This window comes from Mytilus californianus, unplaced genomic scaffold (assembly GCF_021869535.1).
Source record: "Mytilus californianus isolate M0D057914Y unplaced genomic scaffold, xbMytCali1.0.p SCAF_4, whole genome shotgun sequence".
In the NCBI taxonomy this organism is placed as follows: Eukaryota; Metazoa; Mollusca; class Bivalvia; order Mytilida; family Mytilidae; genus Mytilus; species Mytilus californianus.
The window spans coordinates 14,403,378-14,428,118 of NW_026262690.1; the positions used below are offsets into that span (position 1 = coordinate 14,403,378).

Sequence of the window (24,741 nt, forward strand, 5' to 3'; positions counted from 1 at the left end):
CAAGTGCAAGATTCAGTTGATTAACTAGCAAAACTTTAGAAAGAGGTAAGAATAATTTGTTTACAGAGAATACCACATATATGATCAACTGATCTTGTTCAAATATTTTTTTTCATTTTTTCTCTTTTGTTTTCGTATTCATCTAAAATAAGTTATAAGTGATTTATAACGGAATAAATGTAAAGGTTTAGGAATTCTTCTGAAGGCCTGTGTATTGCGAATTTTTCAAAGTGCTACAATATCAAAACAGTAAAAATACAGAATAAAAGTGCGTGTCATTTTGTACATAAACCTAAGGGAAACGTTGTTCAACGCCATACTGTTAAATATTTCATTGCATTTAATAGAAAATGGGGATTTGGTGGTAAATTCAGCCAAGATATTTGCAAAAAACCCACAGCAGATTTTCGATATAAAATCGTGAACATAGATTATTCACTTGTTTGTTTGTATGATGTACTAGCGTTTATTGTCTATAAAAAGTCATAAACAACCTTTAAAATCCCCCACAAAAACCTCATGCTGAGTCACTAAAGTCGAGCGTATCCTAGAAGGTGTACTTGAATAAGTCATTTTTTTATACTTGTTTTAACCAACATGTTTATTTATATACATGTTTTAGGGAAATCTTTGCTAGCACTGCCTGCAATAATCTTCTATATATTAAGCACAAAATTGTCAAATATAGGAGTACAACGGGAAAAGCTGCGGATTTTTTTTTATCAAATTTCCATATGTTTAGCATTGAAACAACAAAAGGGTACATTATCCTAAAATGATAATGATGTTGATGTTGATGTGAACCCGATGCATGACGGACAAAACAGTCCAATTGTACTTATTTTTCATTTTAATTATATCTAATAATACACTATCTGCCACATTATACAATTAAATGTTTCATGTTTGTTTCTTGTACTGTGTAAACCATTAACATACTTTTCTTTGCTTGTAAATGCCTCTTGCAATTTGATTGGAATAATAATATAGATTTGATTTGATTTGTTTTGATTTGATTTAAAATACTCAGTAACAGCAGGAACATATATATTGACGGGACTTGACACTACCTGATTGTAGTCGATTTTATCGTCGTGCCATAGTTAGATATACTGTTCCCAGGTAACAGCAAGCATGTGAATAAATTACTTATTTAATCATAGCCCGATTACAAAAATGTACATTTGGCCACACCAATTTGATTAATAGTTCTTTGGATTTTCCCGCTCTTTTGGAGAAATTGACTTTTCAATAAAAAGAATTACCGCCTCCGCAATTTTTTGGTCCGCATACCGCTCCAAAATTAGTTTTTCCTTGATTTTTTTTCTCACATAGACGCTTCTCTGTTGCATATTATGCTCCTATCGTTTAAAATACGTGTGATAAATCGATTTGTAAATAAAAGGTCAAAAATCGGGATGCCAACATGCAGTTGTTTCAGCTCATTGCCGTGGACAAGTAGTTATTGAACACATAGTTATCCGAAATACTTCTCGATTTACCTTTAAAGACCTGTTTTAGGATGCAAAAATTAAAAATCTTTCGTTAGATGACCACAAACACATCAATATTTGTTAGAACCATCGTCACCCCCGATCCTTGTTTCAACAGGCATAGACCTATCTATCTTTTGGATGAAATGAATTGTAAAATATTCCCATGAAGTTTTTAAAAAACTACAGAAGTATTGGATGTTGATGAAACCCCATATCCCCTTGTTACTCTTTTGGCATGCAAGCAGAACTCCTCTTTTGTTGGGGGGGATTTAAAGGCTGTTCGCAGATGACTGTGTATGCTACAGAGAAATAAAAAATGAAGATGATTGTGCAGAACTACAGAAATATATAGATACTCTTGGTAACTGGGCGACTAATTGGGGTATGAGATTCCAACCAATTAAATGCAACATGATGACATTAAGTCGCAAGAAGAAAATAACAACATTTAATTACACTCTCAAAGATACAGAACTCCAATTTTTAACATCAATTAAATATCTAGGAGTAAACATCACAAATGACCTAACATAGAGGAGATATGCAACAAATCTTATAGGACATTAGGATTACTAAAAAGAAACCTCTCAGCATGTCCACTTGAAGTTAAACTCCAGGCAGATGAAGGACTGATACGACCTGTCCTAGAATATGCAAGCACTGCCTGGGACCAACATCAAATATATCTTCAAGACCAACTGGAAAATGTACAGAAAAGAGCGGCTAGGTTCATAACATCAAACTACAACTACAAACCAGGAAGTATGACAGCAATTTTAATTAGACCAGCTGCAATTAACATCACTAAAAGACCGCCGTACACAAAACAGACTGATCCTGTTCTGCAAAAGTATACACGGTCAAGCAAACTTACCATCTGAACAACTGAAAAAACTATCAAGGACAACCAAGAACATGCATAGCCAACATTTCCTCAGACTTCAAACAAAATCAGACACATTAACATTCAGTTTCATACCAAATACCATTAAAGATTGGAACCAACTACCACCGGATGTTTTCATCAAAATTCAGACAGCAGAAGAACCAGCTAAAACCTTCAGTGAAATTATAAGGGGCCCCAATTAAGTAAATTACTTGACGCACGCGCGGTGTATTAATATCCTTGGATGTATCACCGCAAACCTATCGAGATCAAGATCAAGATCAAAGAGTTCCAACGAGACCAAGGTGATGCCGTATTGTGATTGGCATGCTCATAATAATTAGGAGTGTGTAATTGGTTCAACCACTTCTAGTCAAGCTAAAGAGTTTTAATGCATTACAGCTTTGAGCAACAAAAAGAAAAGAGTATTTTGATCAGTAAGAAAAATGCATGTGAATGGGGTGACAGGTATTTTAAGGGAATATTCTAGTACATTTGGATCAACATGTATAGCAATATAACTAGTCTATCTTACTCAGGATGTTGTTTTAGTACAAAGCAAGAAATATTCACCTCACTCATTATTTTGATCATAAAATATGCATAAATAGTTCCAACTGGATGGCAAGCAGCCAGTAAATAAAGACAACAGTAGTATACCGCTGTTCAATAGTCATAATTCGAATAAGCAAAAACAAATCCGTGTAACAAACTAAAACCGAGGGAAACACATCACTTTAAGAGGAAAACAACGGAACAACAGAAACACTGAACTACATCAATAAACAACCATATAATGGAAACTATCAAATATCTTTCAGGGTCATTTTTTTTATACATACACATATTTTAATTTTATTCAACATTTGTCATTTACCTAACATACTTCCTCTTATAAAACTGCATCTGCTATGCTTCCTATATATATTATATATAAACAAGTCTAAATTGAAAACAACGTTCAAACCTATGATTGCGTTGGATAAAAACCGCAATTTTTATACGTGTGCATGCAAAACAAATTTCTTGTTAGAGGGGTCTAAATACAGCACAAACAACATTTTCCAAAAGACCAAAAAAGTGAAAAAGTATATTTTAACAAAACGCATTTGACTAACAGGTCGAACAACAAATGTTCTTAAATCCTGCTGACTGCCAATGGCGATTGCCAAAGAAACGGATCACAAGGTGTAATAAATGGATCTTAAATATATATATATATATATAGCTTACTGTTCGGTGTGAGCCAAGGCTCCGTGTTGAAGACCGTACTGTGACCTATAATGGTTTACTTTTATAAATTTTTACTTGGATGGAGAGTTGTCTCATTGGCACTCATACCACATCTTCTTATATCTATATATATATATATGGATTTCTAATGAAAATTCACATAGACAAAGCTTACTTGAAGAAAATAACCAAAATTAGCTAAACCACAGTGAGACAAGAAAGTCTGATATGGTACAGGCACCAATAAATCAAATTATGTGCATTAGGGCATCTGTTGGTCCTCGTTTTTCTATGAAATAACCCAGTTATAACATGTACATAAATCGTACAACTTCTAAATCACACTATTTAAAATAAAATTATACCGCTCGCTTCACTTGTAGAGCACTCGCTTAAAAAAAAATAATTTTCAAGAAATATATAAAAACAAAAAAATTTCGCTCGCTTGCTCCATATTTTTGGAGCTTTTGTCCGAAGAACTGTTAATCAAATTGGTGTGGCCTCTACAACAATATATCCAAATAAAATCGACAAGTATTATGCAATCAAGGGGAGGGGCACTCATTATGTAATGCGTGGTCAGGATGAGCCGCTGGAATATATAAAAAGGGAGAGAAAATGATCTGCCTTAAATATGAATAAGAAGATGTGGTATGAATGCCAATGAGACAACTCTCCATCCAAGTGTACAAAAAGTAAACAATTATAGGTCAAAGTACGGCCTTCAACGCGGAGTTTTTTTTATAATATTACCACTGTACTAATTCTCTCTATTGACTCAATATACATATAGATTACATCTTACCAATTATTGTTTTTCTTCGAAACTTGAGAGGTTCCTTGTAATCATTTGAAAACAGTTGTCGTCTTCTAAGCATGCAAATTAATCTTATAAGGTAGGAAGAAATTGTAAAACTGTACTAGTAGAAACGGCAAATAAATTTGGATAGGAATCATTCGAAATTTCGACCTCTCGTTATCTGCTTTTCATATTTTTTGCAGTATCTTTAATTAAGGGTCTGATCTTTTTATGGATTTGTGATCAATTTACAACGCTTCCTTCTATTTCTCAAATTATCTGTTAGCCATTGAAAAGCACCACCATGCCCAGACTCATGTAATATTTTAGATAACTCGAGGCAGATCATTTCAGCATGCAAGTAATTAGCAATTCTGAATTATATATAGTACCTTTATCTTGACGTTATATGATGTGGAGATATAAGGCAATTCGTCATGAAGATGGCGATAAAACGCTATCATCCTGCACATCTATTCTTAAAGAATTATTATAAAGAATCCACATTCTTTATGTGCCTGTCCCAAGTCAGGAGCCTGTAGTTCGTTCGGTGGTTGTCATTGGTTCATGTCTGTCATATTTGTTTTTCGTAAATTATTTTGTTATAAATTATAGGCGGTTAGTTTTCTCTCGGGACCTTTTATAGCCGACTATATGGTATGGGTTTTTCTCATTGTTGAAGGCCGTACGATTGCCTATAATTGCTTACATCCACTTCATTTGAACTTTGGTTGATAATTATCTCATTTGCAATCATACCACATCTCCTTTTTTTTATATTAATATACTTTGACAGACGGTCAATTTGAAAATATGCTACCATTCGAAAATCGTCCATTTGATTCAAATGTGTACTTTCGTTTAATTTTATGTTTGATGTTGAACAAAAGCTGATCATTGGTGGTTTCTTTTCATAGAAAATTATTGCTGAAAACATCACTTGGAAATTAATTATAACTGTTCCCATGTCATAAAATGAAAAAGAAATAAATCGAAAAATTACACTTTATCGCGATTTTACAAAAATCAGCACCATGAGAAAACTGTACACAGGCCAATATCATTTCAGTATAATGTTAACTCTATCCTTTCGTGGGTTTTCAGCCGTGAGGTAAGTCGGTCCATTAAAATCTTACAATAAGCGGACTTTTCTTAATTTGTCACTGCCATATTTGTCTAACCTTCATTTAATTATATAAATCTCAAACAGAGGCTTCTCTGTAATCAAGATGTGGCACCCTGAGGGAAATTGTTTATTTCAAATCAATTTAAAAAAATATTGTTTTATATTTATTTCAGGACAATGGCTACCTTTTCAATTACTATTTATATGGCTTTGATATGCTTAGCATTCACAGCAGGCGAGATGATAGAAACAGCTAGAGTTAACACTCCGTCTGGTCCTATAAATGGACTCAAGACACAAAATAAACATACCGGAATGAACCTTCATGAATTCCGCGGAATTCGATTTGGTAAACCACCTGTCGGACCGTTGAGGTTCAAAAAGCCAGAACCAGTCGACAAATGGACAGATACTCTGGATGCAATAGAATTTGGACCAGGATGCACCCAGACAGTATCCGAATATACACCAGACTTTGCACCTCGTAAAATGTCGGAAGACTGTTTATTCTTAAATGTTTATGTTCCGGGGAGTCTGGATGAAAACAGGAAATTATCCGTTATGGTGTGGATATATGGTGGAGGTTTCATGGCAGGTTTTTCCAGCCAGTATGACGGAGGATGGATAGCTACACAAGGCAATGTTATAGTCGTAACAATTAATTATAGGGTAGATATACTAGGATTTTTTACTCTGGACCATCCAGCTGCATTTGGAAACTACGGTCTATGGGATCAAAAACTAGCACTCCAATGGGTACACGACAATATTGCGTCATTTGGAGGTAACCCCGATTCTGTTACATTATTTGGAGAATCTGCTGGTGGGTGGAGTGTGTCTCTCCAGTCCCTAATACCGTCAAATCAAGGACTATTCCACAGAATTATAGCACAAAGTGGTGTTGCTAATAGATTGAGTATTATGACGAAGAAGCAAATTAATGATAGAACCATTGAACTGGCAAAAAAGACAGCATGTCCGATCAATGATATGTTTAAATTTGTAAACTGTCTTCGAGATAAAGATTACAGTGAACTATTGAAAGCCACTAATTATGAGAGTTCTGTGTCCCAAGACAAAATAGATATGTATCAACCACCATATGCTGCCGTGGTAGACGGGGAGTTGTTCCACGATCATCCAATTAGAAGTTTAGATGATAGATCATCAGAGGTTGCAAACTTTTTCAAATCTCTAGAGTTCATCACTGGATATACATCAAATGAAGGACTTGTTCTAAATTTTATAATATTCCCGAAAATGCAGGAAATCTATGATTTTAATGTAACTGAGGGAATTCCAGCTAGGTTTATTTGTGAGGGAATGATCGCTCCTTATGTTGAACAATTTTACCAAAATGATACTGGTGTAAAGCAAAAGATGTGTTCCTTTTACACAACAAAAAATTCCAAAGATGAACAAAGCATGAGAGCAAATGATTTACTGGGCGATATCATATTCAATTATCCCGCAATGGAGATGCTCAACTATCACACACATCTAGGGGGCAAGTCTTACCAATACTTGTTTTCCAAGGAAAAACACATAGAATGGGGGTTTGCTGAGTTACCTCAATGGACAAAGGGTTCTGGTCATGGTGAAGACCTACAGTTTATGTTTGATATGCACACCGTCATGCCGTCTCTAAACGAGACTCAGTTCACTCCGGAAGAAAAGGATTTATCTGATAAGATTATTCAGTATTGGACGTCATTTGCAAGAACCGGGTAAGTGTTGCATCATTCAACTTTTGTTTTTTTACATTGATTTACTATTGAAGAAATAGATACATGCATATTGAGCTGAGCTAGACTGTATGTTTGAAAGCTGAATCAGCCTGACTATATATAGGAAAGCTGAACTAGCCAGACTGAATGTAAGACAGCTGATCTAGCCAGACTGTAGGTAAGAAAGCTGAACTAGCAAGACTGTATGTTTGAAAGCTGAACTAGCCAGACTGTATGTAAGAACGCTGAACTAGCCAGACTGTATATAAGAAAGCTGACCAAGTCAGACTATATGTAAGAACGCTGAACTAGCCAGCCTATATGTAAGAATGCTGAACTAGCAAGACTGTATGTAAAAAAGCTGAACTAGCCAGACTATATGTAAGAATGCTGAACTAGCAAGACTATATGTAAGAACGCTGAACTAGCCAGGCTGTATGTAAGAACGCTGAACTAGGCAGACTGTATCTAAGAACGGCTGAACTAGCCAGACTGTATGTTAGAAAGTTGAACTAGCCAGACTGTATGTTAAAAAGCTGAACGATTCAGACTGTATCTGTATGTAAGAACGCTGAACAAGCCAGACTGTATGTAATAACGCTGAACTAGCCAGACTGTATGTTAGAAAACTGAATTATATAGGAAAGCTGAACTAGCCAGACTGAATGTAAAAAAGCTGATCTAACCAGACTGTAGGTAAGAAAGCTGAATTAGCCAGACTGAATGTTAGAAAGCTGAACTAGCCAGACTGTATCTTAGAAAGTTGAACTAGCCAGATTATATGTAAGAACTCTGAACTAGCCAGACTGTATGTTAGAAAACTGAATTAGCCAGACTGAATGTAAGAAAGCTGAACTAGCCAGACTGTATGTTAGAAAACTGAATTAGCCAGACTGAATGTTAGAAAGCTGAACTAGCCAGACTGTATGTTAAAAAGCTAGACTAGTCAGACTGTATGCAAGAAAGGTGAACAAGCCAGACTGAATGTAAAAAGGATGAACTAGCCACTCTGTATGTTAGAAAGCTGAACTAGCCACTCTGTACATGTTAGAAAGCTGAACTGGTAAGACTGTATGTAAGAAAGCTGAACTGGCAAGACTGTATATTATAAAGCTGAACTAACCAAAATAAGCAGACTATGTTAGAAAGCTGACCTAGCCAGACTGTATGTAAGAAAGCTGAACTAGCCTGAATGTATGTTAGAAAGCTGAACTAACCAAAATAGCCGGACTGTATGTTACAAAGCTGAACAAGTCAGACTGTATGTAAGAAAGATGAAATAGCCAGACTATATGTAAGAAAGCTGAAATAGCCAGACTGTATGTTAGACGGCTGAACTAGCCAGGATGTATGTAAGAAAGCTGAACAAGTCAGACTGTATGTAAGAAAGCTGAAATAGCCAGACTATATGTAAGAAAGCTGAACTAGCCAGGCTGTATGAAAGAAATGTGAACTAGCCAGGATATATGTAAGAAATAAAATTATCATAACCTCATTGTTTATAAAATACTTCGATTATCTAATAACTGTTACATTTGATTATAGTTGCACTTGTTCAGATTTATTCGTTGAAACACTCAAAATAAATTATGATGAAATCGTTGTTGGTATGCCCTATTTGCTGTACTCTATATATATTATTCTGATTATATAAAGATTAGTTTTGGCTTAAAAGAAAAAAAAACAATCTTTTAAAAAGATAATCTCTAGAAAAGAAAGATTCTGTAAGCAAAACGCTATCCAAGAAGAGTTTCTTGAAACTATATTGTGAGTATTAATAGTGTGCAAAGAACAAAGGGACCAGGTGAGCTTTTCTCATCATTTGGCGTCCGTCTTCCGTCGTTATCGTCGTCGTTAACTTTTTACATTTTGAACTTCTTCTAGAGAACCACTGAATGGAATGAAACCAAACATGGCATGATTGTTCCTTATGAGGTGCTGACCAAGTGTTGTTTCTTTGTAGCCGATCCATCATCCAAGATGGCCGCCAGCAGGGGACTTCGTTTAACATTGGACCCTATGGACAAAACATACAAATGTCTTCTTTTAGAGAACCACTAAATGGACTGAAACAAACCATGGCATGAAATTTCCTTATGAGGTGTTGACCAAGTGTTGTTACTTTGAAGCCGATCAGTCATACAAGATGGCCGCCGGAGAGGGACTTAGTTTAACATAGGACCCTATGGGAAATACATGCAAATTTCTTCTTTAAGAAAACCAATAAATGGAATGAAATAAAACATAGCACGAATGTTCCCTATGAGGTGCTGACCAAGTGTTGTAACTTTGTAGGTGATCAATCATCCAAGATGGCCGCCAGCGGGGGACTTAGTTTAACATAGGACCCTATGGACAATACATACAAATGTCTTCTTTTAGAGAACCACTGAAAGGAATGAAACCAAACATGGCATGAATGTTCATTATGAGGTGCTGACCAAGTGTTGCTACTTTGAAGCCGATCCATCATCCAAGATGGCCGCCAGAGAGGGACTTAGTTTAACATAGGACCCTATGGGAAATACATACAAAAGTCTTCTTTTATAGAACCACTGAATGGAATGAAATAAAACATGGCATGTATGTTCCTTATGAGGTGCTGACCAAGTGTTGTAACTTTGTAGGTGAGCAATCATCCAAGATGGCTGCCAGTGGGTGACTTCTTTTAACATAGGACCCTATGGACAATACATACAAATGTCTTCTTATAGAGAACCACTGAATGGAATGAAACCAAACATGGCATGAATGTTTCTAATGAGGTGCTGACCAAGTGTTGTTACTTTGTTGCCAGGCAATCATCCAAGATGGCTACCAGAGGGGAACTTAGTTTAACAAAGGACCCTAAGTGAAATACATACAAAAGTCTTCTTTTGAAGAACCACTGAATGGAATGAAACCAAACATGGCATGAATGTTCCTTATGAGGTACTGACCAAGTGTTGTTACTTTGTAGCAAATCCATCAACCAAGATGGCTGCCAGCGGGGGATTTAGTTTAACCAAGGACCCTATGGGAAATATATATAAATGTCTTCTTCTAGAAAACCGCTAAATGGATTGAAACCAAACATGGTATGAATGTTTCTTTAGAGGTGCTGACCAAGTGCTGTTACTTTGTAGCTGATTTGTCATCCAAGATGGCTGCCAGCAGGGGGATTAAGTTTAAAATAGGACACTTATGGGAAATACATACAAATGTTTTCTTCTAGAGAACCACTGAATATAATGAAACCAAACATGGCATGAATGTTCCTAATGAGGTGCTGACTAAGTGTTGTTACTTTGTAGCCGAACCATCCTCCAAGATGGCAGCCAGCAAGGGACTTAGTTTAACACAAGACCCTATGTGAAATACATACCCCCAAGATTTTTTATTTAATAACGGGGCCAATATTAAACCAAATTTGGTCTCAATCATTATTCAATTCAATTCAATATTTATTCGAAAGAGCACAATAGAGCCGTGATCCGAATACAGACAATAATATTAAAAACAACATATAAATGAAATATAGATGCATGTAACAGCAAGTCATAAGTAAATTCTATGGATACCATAACATTCTAAGTATTAGGGTATCCGTTATGATTTCCAAAACCAAAGTAGAATCAGGTGAGCGACACAGGCTCTTGAGAACCTCTAGGAATGACATCGTCATAAAATTTGTCACTAAGAAATTTCTTTGAGTCGAGCTCTTTTACTATTAAACAAGTAATATACATACTTCCAAAAAAAATTATCTGAAGTTAATCCAACGGGTCTGCTTATATAAATGTATTTGAAATGAGAAATATTTATTACCTAGATGTTTGGTGTCATATTTACTTTCAATTTTAGAATGCTTATTAATTTTATGTGACATTATTATTGATAAAAATGTCTAAGGTTTAATTAATTCGTTCATTCATACCAGGGCTGTAAATTGCCTGTCTTGTAAGGGGAGGCAGTAGGGATATGCCGAGCGGAGCGATGCGAAAATTTTTTTTTTACCCATTTTAAGCAGAAAATGATATTTTTTCGGGCCTTTTCCCTGTATGCAATGTACCTCCTCAGAATTCACCACTTGTTAAATTTTTGTTATATTTCAATAAATAAACGCCTGGAATATATTGAAAATAGTTATAAACCAGAGTTAGATTACGTGTGCCGGTAAAGTAAGATTTTTTACGCTTCATCCTGCTTTATGACTCTTCACAAGCTATTTTTACTTAGTTTTAGGGAAACAATTTGCGACCTTAAAATGAAAGGCCCCCTAAACTTGAGCCTTTTTTTGTGGTTTATCATGCTTTTTTGGCTGTCCCAATCGAGCTATTTTGACTTCGTTTCAGAGACAATTTTCAAACCTTAAAATGAAAATGCATAATTAATAACTCATAACTTTTAATTATCAAATTCAAATTATTATAACGTAACACTTTTTGTTTACACTGACAATTTTATTCGGTTAGGCTTTGTCAATTGCTAAGGCGATTTTTCTGTGCCCTGATGATTCCCATCTCTTTAGCACTACTATGCATTCAATATTGCCAACATTGTCAATTCTATGTGTAGCATAGCCAGACCACGTAATCTGCTTTCTGTCATTGTTGACCTGTTCCATGTTTTAAGGCGCCGTAGCGCAGAAAACGATCTCTCACAACTGCAGGACCCAACTGGCAAGGCTAACAGAAGCAAAAGTATTTGTTTTATATTTGGGTAGAAGTTCGTGCGTTTGATTGCTGGCTCTATTGTACATTTTGACCCAATCTCATTAATAGACGTAAAAGTAACAACCAGTGCTATTAAAATAATGCTTGATTTTAACAATTTTTTCTTTTCAGTATTTTTTTCTTCATTTTTTCTTTTTTTTGTCAGTCCGCAATAGGCGGCAACTGCCTACATGCCTCTATGTAATTTACGGCCCTAAACACGTCTGCAATATATCTATAAAACTTACTATAAACTGAAAATAAAGAGCAGATGTACGTGCATTGGAAAAAAAAATGAAAAATGAACACCTTAAAACAATGCAACATACAGTTTTATATGAAATCATGTAATTAGATTTAAAACTTTTCAACTCATCCCCCCTTTACTTAATTGAAAGTTGGTTCCTTTACATTCAGCGACGGATGTCGAACATATAACTGGTTAAATGGAGCCATGAGGAGAATCTGGAATTATAATTGATTAAATGAAGCCATGAGAAAAATCTGGAACATATAACTGAATAAATGAAGGCATGGGAAAAACCTGGAACTTATAACTGAATAAATATAACCATGGGGGAAATCTGGAACATTTAACTAAATAAATGAAGCCCTGGGAAAAATCTTGACCATATAAATGAATAAAAGAAGACACGGGAATAAACTGGAACATATAACTGAATAAAAGAAGCCATGGGAATAAACTAGAACATATAACTGAATAAAAGAAGCCATGGGACAAACGTCAAAGATAAAGCTTATAACATAATAAATCAAAATCACCAAGACTTGTAACAAGACTAGTATTTTAACTTGGGTGAAGTAAATGTTAATTGTAACAAAATTAGCAGCATGTCTTTTAGAGTTCTTTATAACCAATTTCTGATTATGGGAATCGGCAAGTGTACGTTGAGCAAGTGAGAGGTTAAGCTAGCTATAAAACCAGGTTTAATTCACCATTTGTGTCGAGCCTGTAGGGATAGTGATCCGGCGGCGGCGTTAACTAACTACTTAAAAGCTTTATATTAGAAGGCAGGAGACCTGGATGCTTCTTACTTGGTATATAGAAGCCTTATGTTATGAAGTTTCCGTCCGTCATATGACCATTGTCCTTGACCTCATTTTCATGGTCTAGTGACTACTTGAAAAAAAAGTTAACATTTTTTGTAATGTTAATTTCTCTCTTATTATGAGTAATAGGATAACTATATTTAGTATGTGCGTACCTTGCCTGTCAGACAGACCTCGAACTCATTTCATGGATCAGTGAACAAGGTCAAGTTTTCGTGGTCAAGTCCATGTCTCAGATACTATAAGCAATAGGTCTACTATATTTGGTATATGGAATGATTATAAGGTGTACATGTCCAACTGGCAGGTAGCATCTGACCTTGGCCTCATTTTCATGGTTCAGTGGTTATAATTGTTTAGTTTTTGTATTTTTGTCTGTTTTTCTTAAACTATAAGCAATAGGTCAACTATATTTGGTGTATGGAATGATTGTAAGGTGCATATGTCTGTCTTGCAGGTATCATCTGACCTTGACCTCATATTCAGTTCATTGGTCAATGTTTAGTTTTCATGGTTAAGTTTGTTTCTTAGATACTATAATCAATAGGTCAACTATATTTGGTGTTTGGAATGATTGTAAGGTTTATTTGTCTGTCTTGCAGGTATCATCTGACCTTGACCTCATTTTCATGGTTCAATGGTCAATATTTAGTTTTCATGGTTAAGTTTATATCTGAAATACTGTAAACAATATGTCAACTATATTTAATGCATGGATTGATTGTAAGGTGTACATGTCTGTCTGTCATGTATCATCTGACCTTGACCTCATTTTCATGATTCATTGGTCAAAGTTAAGTTTTCATGGTTAAGTTTGTTTCTTAGAAACTATAAGCAATAGGTCAACTATATTTAGTGTATGGAATGATTGTAAGGTGTACATGTATTTTCGGTTTGGTTTATCTGACCATGACCTCATTTTCTTGGATCATGTTGAGTTTATGTGATACTTGTAGTAAAGCTTTATATTTAGGACTATCAACATAAAATCAATGGTCAGTAAAGCAGGCGAGACATTTCAGCGTGTGCACTCTTGTCTACATAAGGAAATGTTTGTACCAAGTCAGGAATATGACAGTTGTTTTCATTCGTTTGATGTGTTTCAGCTTTCGATTTTGCCATTTGATAAGGGACTTTCCGTTTTGAATTTTCATTGGAGTTTGGTATTTTTGTTATTTTACTTTTTTTTTACATTCATATATGTTTTTTTTTAGGGAACCGTTTGGTGGTGAGGGAGCAGTTCCATGGAAACCGTTTGACCTAACATCAAGATATTATCTAGATCTCGACACTCCAATAGCACTGCGCAGTAATCTAAATCCCAAAATGATAGAATTCTGGTCCAAGGAATTACCACAAATAGGACTAGACCCTCTAGAGCAAATCATAGAACATGACGAATTGTAAACACAGATTAAGTGTTGTATTTTTCATCAAAATTATTTGTTTTGGTGGATTTTTTTAATCATCTCTCTGAACTTGGTTAATCAGTCCAAATGAAATACATGTAAATATTCATGGGTGTGCGTGTATTCATATAACTATGTGTTTTACAACAAAATATGATTTAAAATTGAAATAAACTAACCAGCAATAGCCCACGTCAACAACAAAAAGTAAATATTGAAAGTAGTGAAAGGTTTCTTTGCGATGAACAAATATATTCATGTTTGCTTGTTTGCTTGTTTTACAATACCAGTGTACTCTTCAGGTCTGTGAGCCTATCATACGCCAGAGGGGTGTAGGTTTTTCTTGTGTACTTGTAAGTTATTTAATCTTTAAGTCTCCTTTTAAATTGTTTACATTCATTTTGTTTTAGATTACCTTTACATTGACCTTACCGTGAGCTGTAAATGGTAACTTTTTGTCCAGAGATATGAAACAAATACCATTATACTATTTGAATGCCATGAAATGAAATAATATTTCGATTAATAACAGAATTCTGTTTTAGTAGTAGGTCGACTTTCGAAACTTCATGTGTCACATCAAGATTTTAAACATTGGTTGAAAATTGGCATGTAGAAATGAAGAAAGGTGATATATTTACAATTCAGGTTATACATGATTCTCTTGAAGTAAAACTTATGGTAACATATTTGAAAAGCTGAGAAAATTGAAAAAATTGGTTGAATATATAGGAAATAAAGGAATTGTTGGCGCGATCACTATCACCCAGTTGTCTTTATATTGTATATCTTACTACATTAATGTTTACCCGCCTCTAATACCATACTTTGTATTTTTGGCTTTAGTTCTGCCCGCCTCTTCCATACTTTGTATTATTTGTCTTTCTTTCTGCCCGTCTCTTCCATACTTTTTATAATTGTCTTTCGTTCTGCACGTCATTCTTTGTACCTTTGATATTGAATGAAGGAATTGGTAGATGGCCTTCATTGCATATTTCTTTATTTTATATAAGAACTGTAAGAGTTGATTTGAACGTTACCGTCTTCTAGATACATGTATGCTTACTAAGTGATTATGAGCAGTTATGTTTAATACTTTTGAGTTGATATTTTATGTTTGATAATATTATTTGCTTAGAATGTTTTGTATTACTTTTTATAGATTTTAATTACTTTTGTATAGCATGTATTTTTTGTATAATTAAAGTTTTTTTCTTGTGTTGCAAATATTTCATAAATAGAAACACAAGACGCTCTAGTTTAACGATGACAGTATGCGTATAAACTTGATGATGGATATAAGAAGGAAGATTCAGTTGAAGCGGATTAATTTCAGTTGTATATTAAGACGAGTCCGAATTATTTGGACAGAACATGTTGTAGAAATATCTGCAGGTATTGTAAAAAAGTTAAGTTAAGTTTTATTGGTTCTTTATACAAAGATCTACAAAGTGTGCTCTAATCAGCATAATGTTGAGAAAGTCACCATAACGTGTACACGTTCTTGTGAACTTACTTTGAAACGTGATACCCAGAAAAGGAATGCATGTGATGTGCAGATTTATTGCAAGGTTTTTTATTCCTGTAGGTAAAATTTTCCTAACGAATTCAACAATAAGTTTTCGATGAAAAACATTTCCACTGCGGAGTACTTCTTGTTTGAAACAATATGGTTCCAGACGAAGTAATACCTTTCCTATAGTATATCCAAAGACTCCTCTTATCGCAGTCGTGATTGTTTAAATTATATTTTTCTTGGCATAAGTTAGTAAGGGTGATCAGTGGCAGAACCAGGGTGCGTAGAGGGATTACGCCCTATTTTTGATCGCTGAAAAAAAATCGATCTCATATTTCTAACGATTTAAAAGATTTATTTGCATAAAATCCTCCACAAAAATCCGTTTTATGGAATTACGCCATCCCCACCCCACCCCCACCACATTTTAAAAATTCTAGATTCGCCCCCTTGGTGACTAATGAGCACAACCCCAGAGCTTAAGATTTTGCATAAGGTAATAATGAACAGCAAACATTGAAATCAAGGGAAATAACTATGTAATTATTGTAACCAAGGAAGAAACAACTTTGTTATTATTATTTTTAGTATAAGATAAATTCGTATTAACATAAAACCGGTAAACATAATACTGATCGAAGAAACGTCTATAAGGGCTCAATTTCAATCTCAGCAAGCTGTGTTTTTTTTGGTCCATTCAGTCTGAGATATATAACATCTATGACCAATAAAAAAGCCCCAAAGAAATTTGTAATTCCAAAGAAAAAGAATGTAGCGTTGTAACTTCCCGTCAGATCTCTCAATGCACCTGAAAATTAAATCAAAACAATTTAAAGTATTTGAATACAAGCCTCAATTAAGTATACTGATTTCAAATTAGTTCTCGTCCGGTCAAAAAAGGGACGTAAAAAACGATTTTCAGTGTAGGGCAAGTGACACGCTCTCTGCACATAAAAGAGCTCTTACAATTAGTATCTGAGGCGTCCCTCAATTTGCAGCTGCAGCCAAAATGTCCAATCCTTTGTCCAAATCGACCTACCTTGAATAACCTACCTATAGTATTTATTGTAAGTTTGTTCTCGTCAAGAATATGCATTAAATATTTGCCACTGAACACTAAACAAGCACAACCAACCAATCAATCAATTAATCAATCAATCAATCAATTTCAATTCTTAATCTTATTCCTTCTATATCGTGTACGAATAAAGATAAAACTGTATAGCTAGCATGCGTAATAAAAGGAAATGGGCCACTTGTGTTGTTTTCTCTCATTTTTATGTAATCCCGTTCTATGGGAATACAGTTATCTCAGAAGCGTCATACCACAATTATCTTGACTGTGTTTGGAAAAAAAATAATTACACCAGTTGGAACAAAATGACATTTACTCAAGGAAAATATTTAAATGCCAGGAAAACACAACGCTGCTTTCGTCTGCAACACCTTGGTACACATCCATAGGGTTCAACTAACTATAGAAACAAGAAAGCACACGCTGAAATGTCTCGCCTGCTATACTGACCATTGATTTTATGTTGACAGTCCTAAATATAAAGTTTTACTACAAGTATCACATTAACATTTATGATCCAAGAAAATGAGGTCAAGATCAGATAAACCAAGCCGGAAATACATGTACACATTTAATACAATCATTCAATACACCGAATATAGATGACATATTGCTTATAGTATAAAAGAAACAGACCAAACCATGGAAATTTTATATTGACCAATGAACCGTAAAAATGAGGTCAAGGTCAATTAAACCTGCCAGACTGACATGTACATCGTAAAATATTTCCATACATCAAATATAGTTGACCTATTGTATACAGTATTAGCAAACAAGACCAAAACACAAAAACTTAACTTTTACCACTGAACAATGAAAATGAGGTCAAGGTCAGATGACACCAGCCAGTTGGACATGTACACCTTATAATCATTACAATACACCAAATATAGAAGACCTATTGGTTATAGTATCTGAGACATGGACTTGACCACGAAAACTTGACCTTGTTCACTGATCCATGAAATGAGGTCGAGGTCAAGTGAAAACTGACTGACAGGCATGAGGACCATGCAGGGTACGCACATACCAAATATAGTTATCCTTTTACTCATAATAAGAGAGAAATTAACATTACATAAAGTCTTAACTTTTTTTTCAAGTAGTCACTGCACCATGAAATTGGGTAAAGGACAATGGACATATGACGGACGGAGACTTCATATCATAAGGCATCTATATACAAAGTATGAAGCTTCCAGGTATTCTACCTTCTGAAATATTAAGCTTTTAAAAAGTTAGTTAACGCCGCCGTCACCGCTGCTGCCGCCGCCATCGCCGGATCACTATCCCTAGGTAGAGCTTTCTGCGACAGAAGTCGCAGGCTCGACAATGAAAGTAAACACTTAACATTTTGAATCAATTCTTCAATGCTCGCTTAAAACCTGAAAGTTGTTTTGACTATGTCTGTAACCATTGTAATGATTTCACTTTAAACAGCGATCTTCGTTGACATGACAGAAATAAGAGTTGTTTAGATATATATTTCTTCCCGCCAATTTAAATTTCTTCTGTAAGCTACTTACCATTGAATGGTCCAGTAATCCCAAAAAATATGTGCTGACCTCCAGTCATTAGCCCAATAGCTTGACCGAAACGTTCAGGTTCGATTATTTCTGACAAGGTAGATGAATTAATAGCAAACATAGTCCCTCCAACGAGTCCATATATCACAGAATATAAAACAAGGGACCAGAATTCGGTATAAAATGGGCTTAAGGAATTTATAATACCACATATAATCAATGCAATAATCATAATATGTTTTCTACCAATAAAACCATGATCTGCGAATATTCCACTTCCAGCCCGACCAAATATGTCTATAACACTGGAAATAGATATGATAAGACTAGTACGGGTTTTGTCTATCCCGTGGAAGTCTGCTAACGGAGGAATGAACATGATTGGATATAAACAACCAATACTTCCTGTTAAATAAGCTATTATAAACAAAGTGAACGCAATATTTCTAAAAATCGCACAGTTAAACACATAACGAAGAACGGACACTATGCTATGTTTCCTTACTAAAGTCGCATCTCCTTTTGATAGCTTATTAACACTCTCATCACTTATTGATCGAATTATTTCAGCTGTATTGATATCATATAAAAATTCGCTACTTAAATAATGTCTTCTTTTCGTCTCGGAACTTTCAAATTTTGCAAGTATATTTCCTTGAGACGAGCTGATATGCTGGTTTGATTCAACTAAAGTTGGATCCATTTCAACTTGCACAATTTCTGATTCTGTTCTTGAACGCATTCGTTGTAGCATTGCTTTTCTAGCTAAAGGCGAGAACGAATCTCCTGTTAATGACCTTGGACGGAATCCGTCAAACTGATCATTATTTTCTTCTAAAAGTGCTTTTGTTTCTGGTTTTCTAGAGTCGCTTATTTTTCTAGTTCTTTGTTCTGGGTTTTTACCATCACTTATTTGTCTAATTATATGTTCTGGGTGTTTACCATCACTTATTTTTCTAATTCTATGTTCTGGATTTTTACCATCACTTATTTTTCTCGTTCTCTGATCTGGGTTTTTATTTTCACTTATTTTTCTCGTTCTCTGATCTTGGCTTTTATCATCACTGATTTTACGGTTTCTTTTTTTAATAACAACCCGATAAAACGTTTCTGGTCGTAATAAAGCACCTGCCATTACTGTATGAAAATGGATTCCCCCAATTATGAGAAAGGCTCCTCTAAGTCCGTATGTATCAATAAGTAGTCTGGATAAAGGTCCCATTATAAGACCACCAAAGCTCACACCACTCATAGTTATTCCGTTCGCTAAACTCCTTCGTTTGTCAAAATACTTTCCGAGTACGAACAAACATGGCCCGTTTATAGAACCTATGGCAATCCCTGTAAATAAACGAAGTAAATTTATATCTTAATTTCAAATGCATGATAGTTAAAACCCGGAGGGTTGATGGCATATAATAACTGAACAAACAATGATTCAAAACAAATGAAATGATATATGGAGCAACAACATGCGTCAGTTCAGGCAAAGACATAAAAAAAATGGATCATCTAGTTTAAGATTGCATGCAGTTATAACTAAAATGCTTAAATTCTTAAATAACCGTACTTTTATTATTGTATCTATGGGATAGTTGGGCTAGTTCATTGATTGTTTGATCAACCTTTAAGTATATTTACAAATTTGAAGTTAAGGGTATCAACATAATGCTGATAATTAAGGAAAAAAACTTACTAGGAAATAGTGCAAACAAAAACAACTTCAAAGACAAGACTAAATCTCTAACAAAATGGAAAAAAAATAATGCGTTCATACAAGCCTCCCAGAACGACAGCAACATAAACAAGAGGCTCTCAAGAGCCTGAATCGCTCACCTGTATTTCAGAGGAGAAGATTTTTAAATGTTAGCAAACTTTATGAACAAATTGTGTAAAATTGTCTTTAAAGGGCAATAACTCTTGAAGGGGTCAATTGACAATTTTGGTCATATTAACTTTTTTGTAGATCTTACTTTGCTGAACATTATTGCTGCTTACAGTTTATATATATCTATAGTAATATTCAAAATAATAACAAAAAACTGCAAAATTTTGTTAAAACTACCAATTCGGTGGCAGCAACCCAACAATGGGTTGTTCGATTCGTCTGAAAATTTCAGGGCCGATAGATCTTGACCAATTAAACAATTTTACCCCTGTCACATTTGCTCTAAAAGATTTAGTTTTTGAGATATAAGCCAAAAACTGCATTTGACCCTTATGTTCTATTTTTAGCCATGGCGGCCATGTTTGTCGATGGATACAAACTTCGGATACAATTTATAAACAAGATACCCTAAGGAACATTTAATTAAAGTTTGAAGGTATTTGGCCCAGTAGTTTCAGAGGAGAAGACTTTTAAATGTTAGCAAACTTGATGAACAAATTGTGTAAAATTGTCTTTAAAGGGCAATAAATCCTTAAGGGATCAATTGACAATTATGGTAATATTTACTTTTTTGTAGATCTTACTTTGCTGAACATTATTGCTGCTTACAGTTTATATATATCTATAATAATATTCAAAATAATAACAAAAAACTGCAAAATTTTGTTAAAACAACCAATTCGGTGGCAGCAACCCAACAATGGGTTGTTCGATTCGTCTGAAAATGTCAGAGCTGATAGATCTTGACCAATTGAACAATTTTACCCCATGTCAGATTTGCTCTAAAAGCTTTAGTTTTTGTCGAGCCTGCGACTTTTGTCGCAGAAAGCTCGACAAAGGGATAGTGATCCGGCGGCGGCGGCGGCGGCGGCGGCGTTAGCTAACTTCTTAAAAGCTTTATATTTTAGAAGGTGGAAGACCTGGATGCTTCATACTTTGTATATGGATGCCTCATGTTACGAAGTTTCCGTCAGTCACATGTCCAATGTCCTTGACCTCATTTTCATGGTTCAGTGACTACTTGAAAAAAAAGTTCAGATTTTTTGTAATGTTAAATTCTCTCTTATTATAAGTAATAGGATAACTATATTTGGTATGTGCGTACCTTGCAAGGTCCTCATGCCTGTCAGACAGTTTTCACGTGACCTCGACCTCATTTCATGGATCAGTGAACAAGGTTAAGTTTTGGTGGTCAATTCCATATCTCAGATACTATAAGCAAAAGGTCTAGTATATTCGGATGGAAGGACTATAAGGTGTACATGTCCAACTGGCAGGTGTCATCTGACCTTGACCTCATTTTCATGGTTCAGTGGTTATAGTTAAGTTTTTGTGTTTTGGTCCCTTTTTCATATATTTATGCAATAGGTCTACTACATTTGGTGTATGGAATGATTGTAAGGTGTACATGTCTAGCTGGCAGGTGTCATCTGACCTTGACCTCATTTTCATGGTTCAGTGGTTATAGTTAAGTTTTTGTGTTTTGGTCCGTTTTTCTTATACTTTATGCAATAGGACTACTATATTTGGTGTATGGAATGATTGTAAGGTGTACATGTCTAGCTGGCAGGTGTCATCTGACCTTGACCTCATTTTCATGGTTCAGTGGTTATAGTTAAGTTTTTGGAGTTTGGTCTTTTTTCTTATACTATATGCAATAAGTCAACTATATTTGGTGTATGGTAATATTCTATGATGTACAAGTCAGTCTCGCAGGTTTTATTTGACCTTGACCTCATTTTCACGGTTCATTGCTCAGTGTTAAGTTTATGTGTTTCAGTCTGTTTTTCTTAAACTATAAGCAATAGGTCAGCTATATTTGTTGTATGGAAGGATTGTAAGCTGTTCATGTCTGCCTGGCATGGTTCATCTGACCTTGACCTCATTTTCACGATTCATTGGTCAATGTTTAGTTCTTGGTTAAGTCTGTTTCTTAGAAACTATAAGCAATAGGTCAACTATATTTAGTGTATTGAATGATTGTAAGGTGTACATGTATTTCTCGTTTGATTTATATGACCTTGACTTCATTTTCTTGGATCATGTTAAGTTTATGTAATAGTTTTAGTAAAGCTTTCATTTAGGACTATCAACATAATATCAATGGTTAGTAAAGAAGGCGAGACATTTCAGTGTGTGCACTCTTGTTGAGATATAAGCCAAAAACTGCATTTGACCCCTATGTTCTATTTTTAGCCATGGCGGCCATGTTTGTCGATGGATCAAAACTTCGGATACAATTTATAAACTAGATACCATAAGGAACATTTAGTTAAAGTTTGGAGGTATTTGGCCCAGTAGTTTCAGAGGAGAAGATTTTTGAAATAGTTTACGACGACAGACGACAACAGACGACGACGACGACGACAGACGACGACGACAGACGACGGACGACGACGGACGCCAAGTGATGGCATAAGCTCACATGGGGCCCTTCGGGCCCCGGTGAGCTAACAAACCATGAAACAAACATAACTATACTTTAAATTGACAACCAAACTTTGGAGGGCGAATTATTCTATTAACTAGGCAAACCCATTTCAGCACACTGGGTGCACAAAATTTTGCTAACAATATTTTTGACCTTCAACGCTTCAATATTTTAAAATTACAAAACAAGATCATATCGGACCGGCCCATCCAAAAAAAGGTAACAAGAGATCCACCAACATGAATGGAATCTGCTTTCTGAAACTGAATACAGGGAAAGCCTGCGGATGAGAACGACTTTCTCATATATAAGAAACAACTTACCGACTAAAATGCTGTGAGAGAAAATGAAGAAGTAGATACTTTGAGCAAATGTATTACATATTAATCCAAGACTGCCAATAAATCCACCCGTCATTATCACCTGTCTGGGTGTCAGAAACTTCAGTCCTATTGTCATGCTTAGGAAACCTGAAATTCAAAAATAAATATGATATAATTATTTTGTAACTTTTTAAGTTTGCCCTCAGTAATTGCGAGCATTCTTTGATGTGATATTATTTTATGTCGTTTTAAGTTTGCCTTCAGTAATTGCGAGCAATCTTTAATGTGATATTATTTTATATTACTAATCGAATATTTTGAAGGATTTGTGATTCGTTAAAACTTGATCACATGTACATTTGTATTTACTCAGTGTGCACGCCAATACTGATGTGTTTAGCTTTTCGAAGGTCAAAAACAGCATATTGCACAGGGCATACAGCATGTTAATAAAACTACATTCTAGAAATCCCCAATTTTACATTGTTTATGCAATAGTTGTTGATTAATAAAAAAAACAATTGTAGCCTTTGTTTGAGGTCAATACGATGTTATATCGACCTCATACAAAGGCTATAATTGTACAGTATCGTTTTAAGTTTGCCCTCAGTAATTGCAAGCATTCTTTGATGTGATATTATTTTGTGTCGTTTAAGTTTGCCTTCAGTAATTGCGAGCATTCTTTAATGTGATATTATTTTGTATCGTTTTAAGTTTGCCTTCAGTAATTGCGAGCATTCTTTGATGTGATATTAATTTGTATCGTTTTAAGTTTGCCTCAAGTAATTGCAAACATTCTTTGATGTGATATTATTTTGTATCGTTTTAAGTTTGCCTTCGGTAATTGCGAGCATTCTTTGATATGACATTTTTTGTGTCTTTTTAAGTTTTGATTTCAAAAATTGCAAACACTATTTTATATTGCACTATTTTGCATGGTTGGTAGTATGCCTATTGCCTACGAAACGTCTTGAAGGTGACTTAATGTCAACAAGATGATTCATGGTGACGACGTGATGTGTAGCAACTTTACAGACCTACCGACAACACTACTAGTAGCAAACTGCAAGCCAATAATAAGCGACGATGACGTCGAGTCTGTGTTATAAACTGTCAAAAACTCTACCATATATATACCAAAAGATCTCAAAATACCACCAAACGTTACAAACAGTATGAATGAAGCTGAAAATATAAAGGTTTTATTAGTTTACATATAAAATATAATAATGAACGTTAATAAGGAAACACTGACACCTATGTTCAAGATAATATGTGGTTATATACTGGGATACATTCACAATGTGTATGCACAAAAAACATACTGAGATCCATTCCAAGGATATGAAAGAAAATTGCTTAAAGTATAATGGAAATAACGAAACCTACAAACGCCTCAAATATTAGTAGCCATTAATATGTCCTTACTCATTTCAAGGCCTATTATCCGACCAGTAGCCATTAATATGTCCTTACTGTATTCTCTAACCACAAAACAAACGTTTAATATGTTTTCCTTCAAACTGGTTTCTGTTTTT

General features: G+C 34.9%; 2 protein-coding genes across 16 annotated transcripts in view; one reads left to right on the forward strand and one right to left on the reverse strand.

The window, feature by feature from the left end:
- On the forward strand, positions 1-15,662 carry LOC127737523 (acetylcholinesterase-like). The gene is made up of 3 exons (XM_052248331.1): positions 1-45; positions 5,714-7,267; positions 14,247-15,662. The coding sequence occupies exons 2-3, from the start codon at positions 5,718-5,720 to the stop codon at positions 14,437-14,439; spliced, it is 1,743 nt and encodes a 580-aa protein (XP_052104291.1). The 5' UTR covers positions 1-45; positions 5,714-5,717; the 3' UTR covers positions 14,440-15,662.
- The window catches only part of LOC127737522 (monocarboxylate transporter 2-like), an 18,744-nt gene continuing 9,248 nt past the window's right edge, over positions 15,246-24,741 (reverse strand). For all 15 annotated transcript variants that reach the window (XM_052248316.1, XM_052248315.1, XM_052248329.1 and 12 more), the window contains 4 exons: positions 24,245-24,388; positions 23,204-23,350; positions 18,562-19,902; positions 15,246-16,765 (listed from right to left, as the gene is read on the reverse strand). In XM_052248316.1, coding sequence (XP_052104276.1) covers positions 16,605-16,765; positions 18,562-19,902; positions 23,204-23,350; positions 24,245-24,388 — 1,793 coding nt within the window. In that variant the 3' untranslated portion in view covers positions 15,246-16,604. The remainder of the gene's footprint in view (positions 16,766-18,561; positions 19,903-23,203; positions 23,351-24,244; positions 24,389-24,741) is intronic.

Bases quoted from the DNA above. Each gene is read 5' to 3' on its own strand.
- LOC127737523 (XM_052248331.1), top strand. From the start codon at position 5,718: ATGGCTACCTTTTCAATTACTATTTATATGGCTTTGATATGCTTAGCA. The intron at 7,268-14,246 runs GTAAGTGTTGCA...GTTTTTTTTTAG, and splicing joins ACGTCATTTGCAAGAACCGG to GGAACCGTTTGGTGGTGAGG.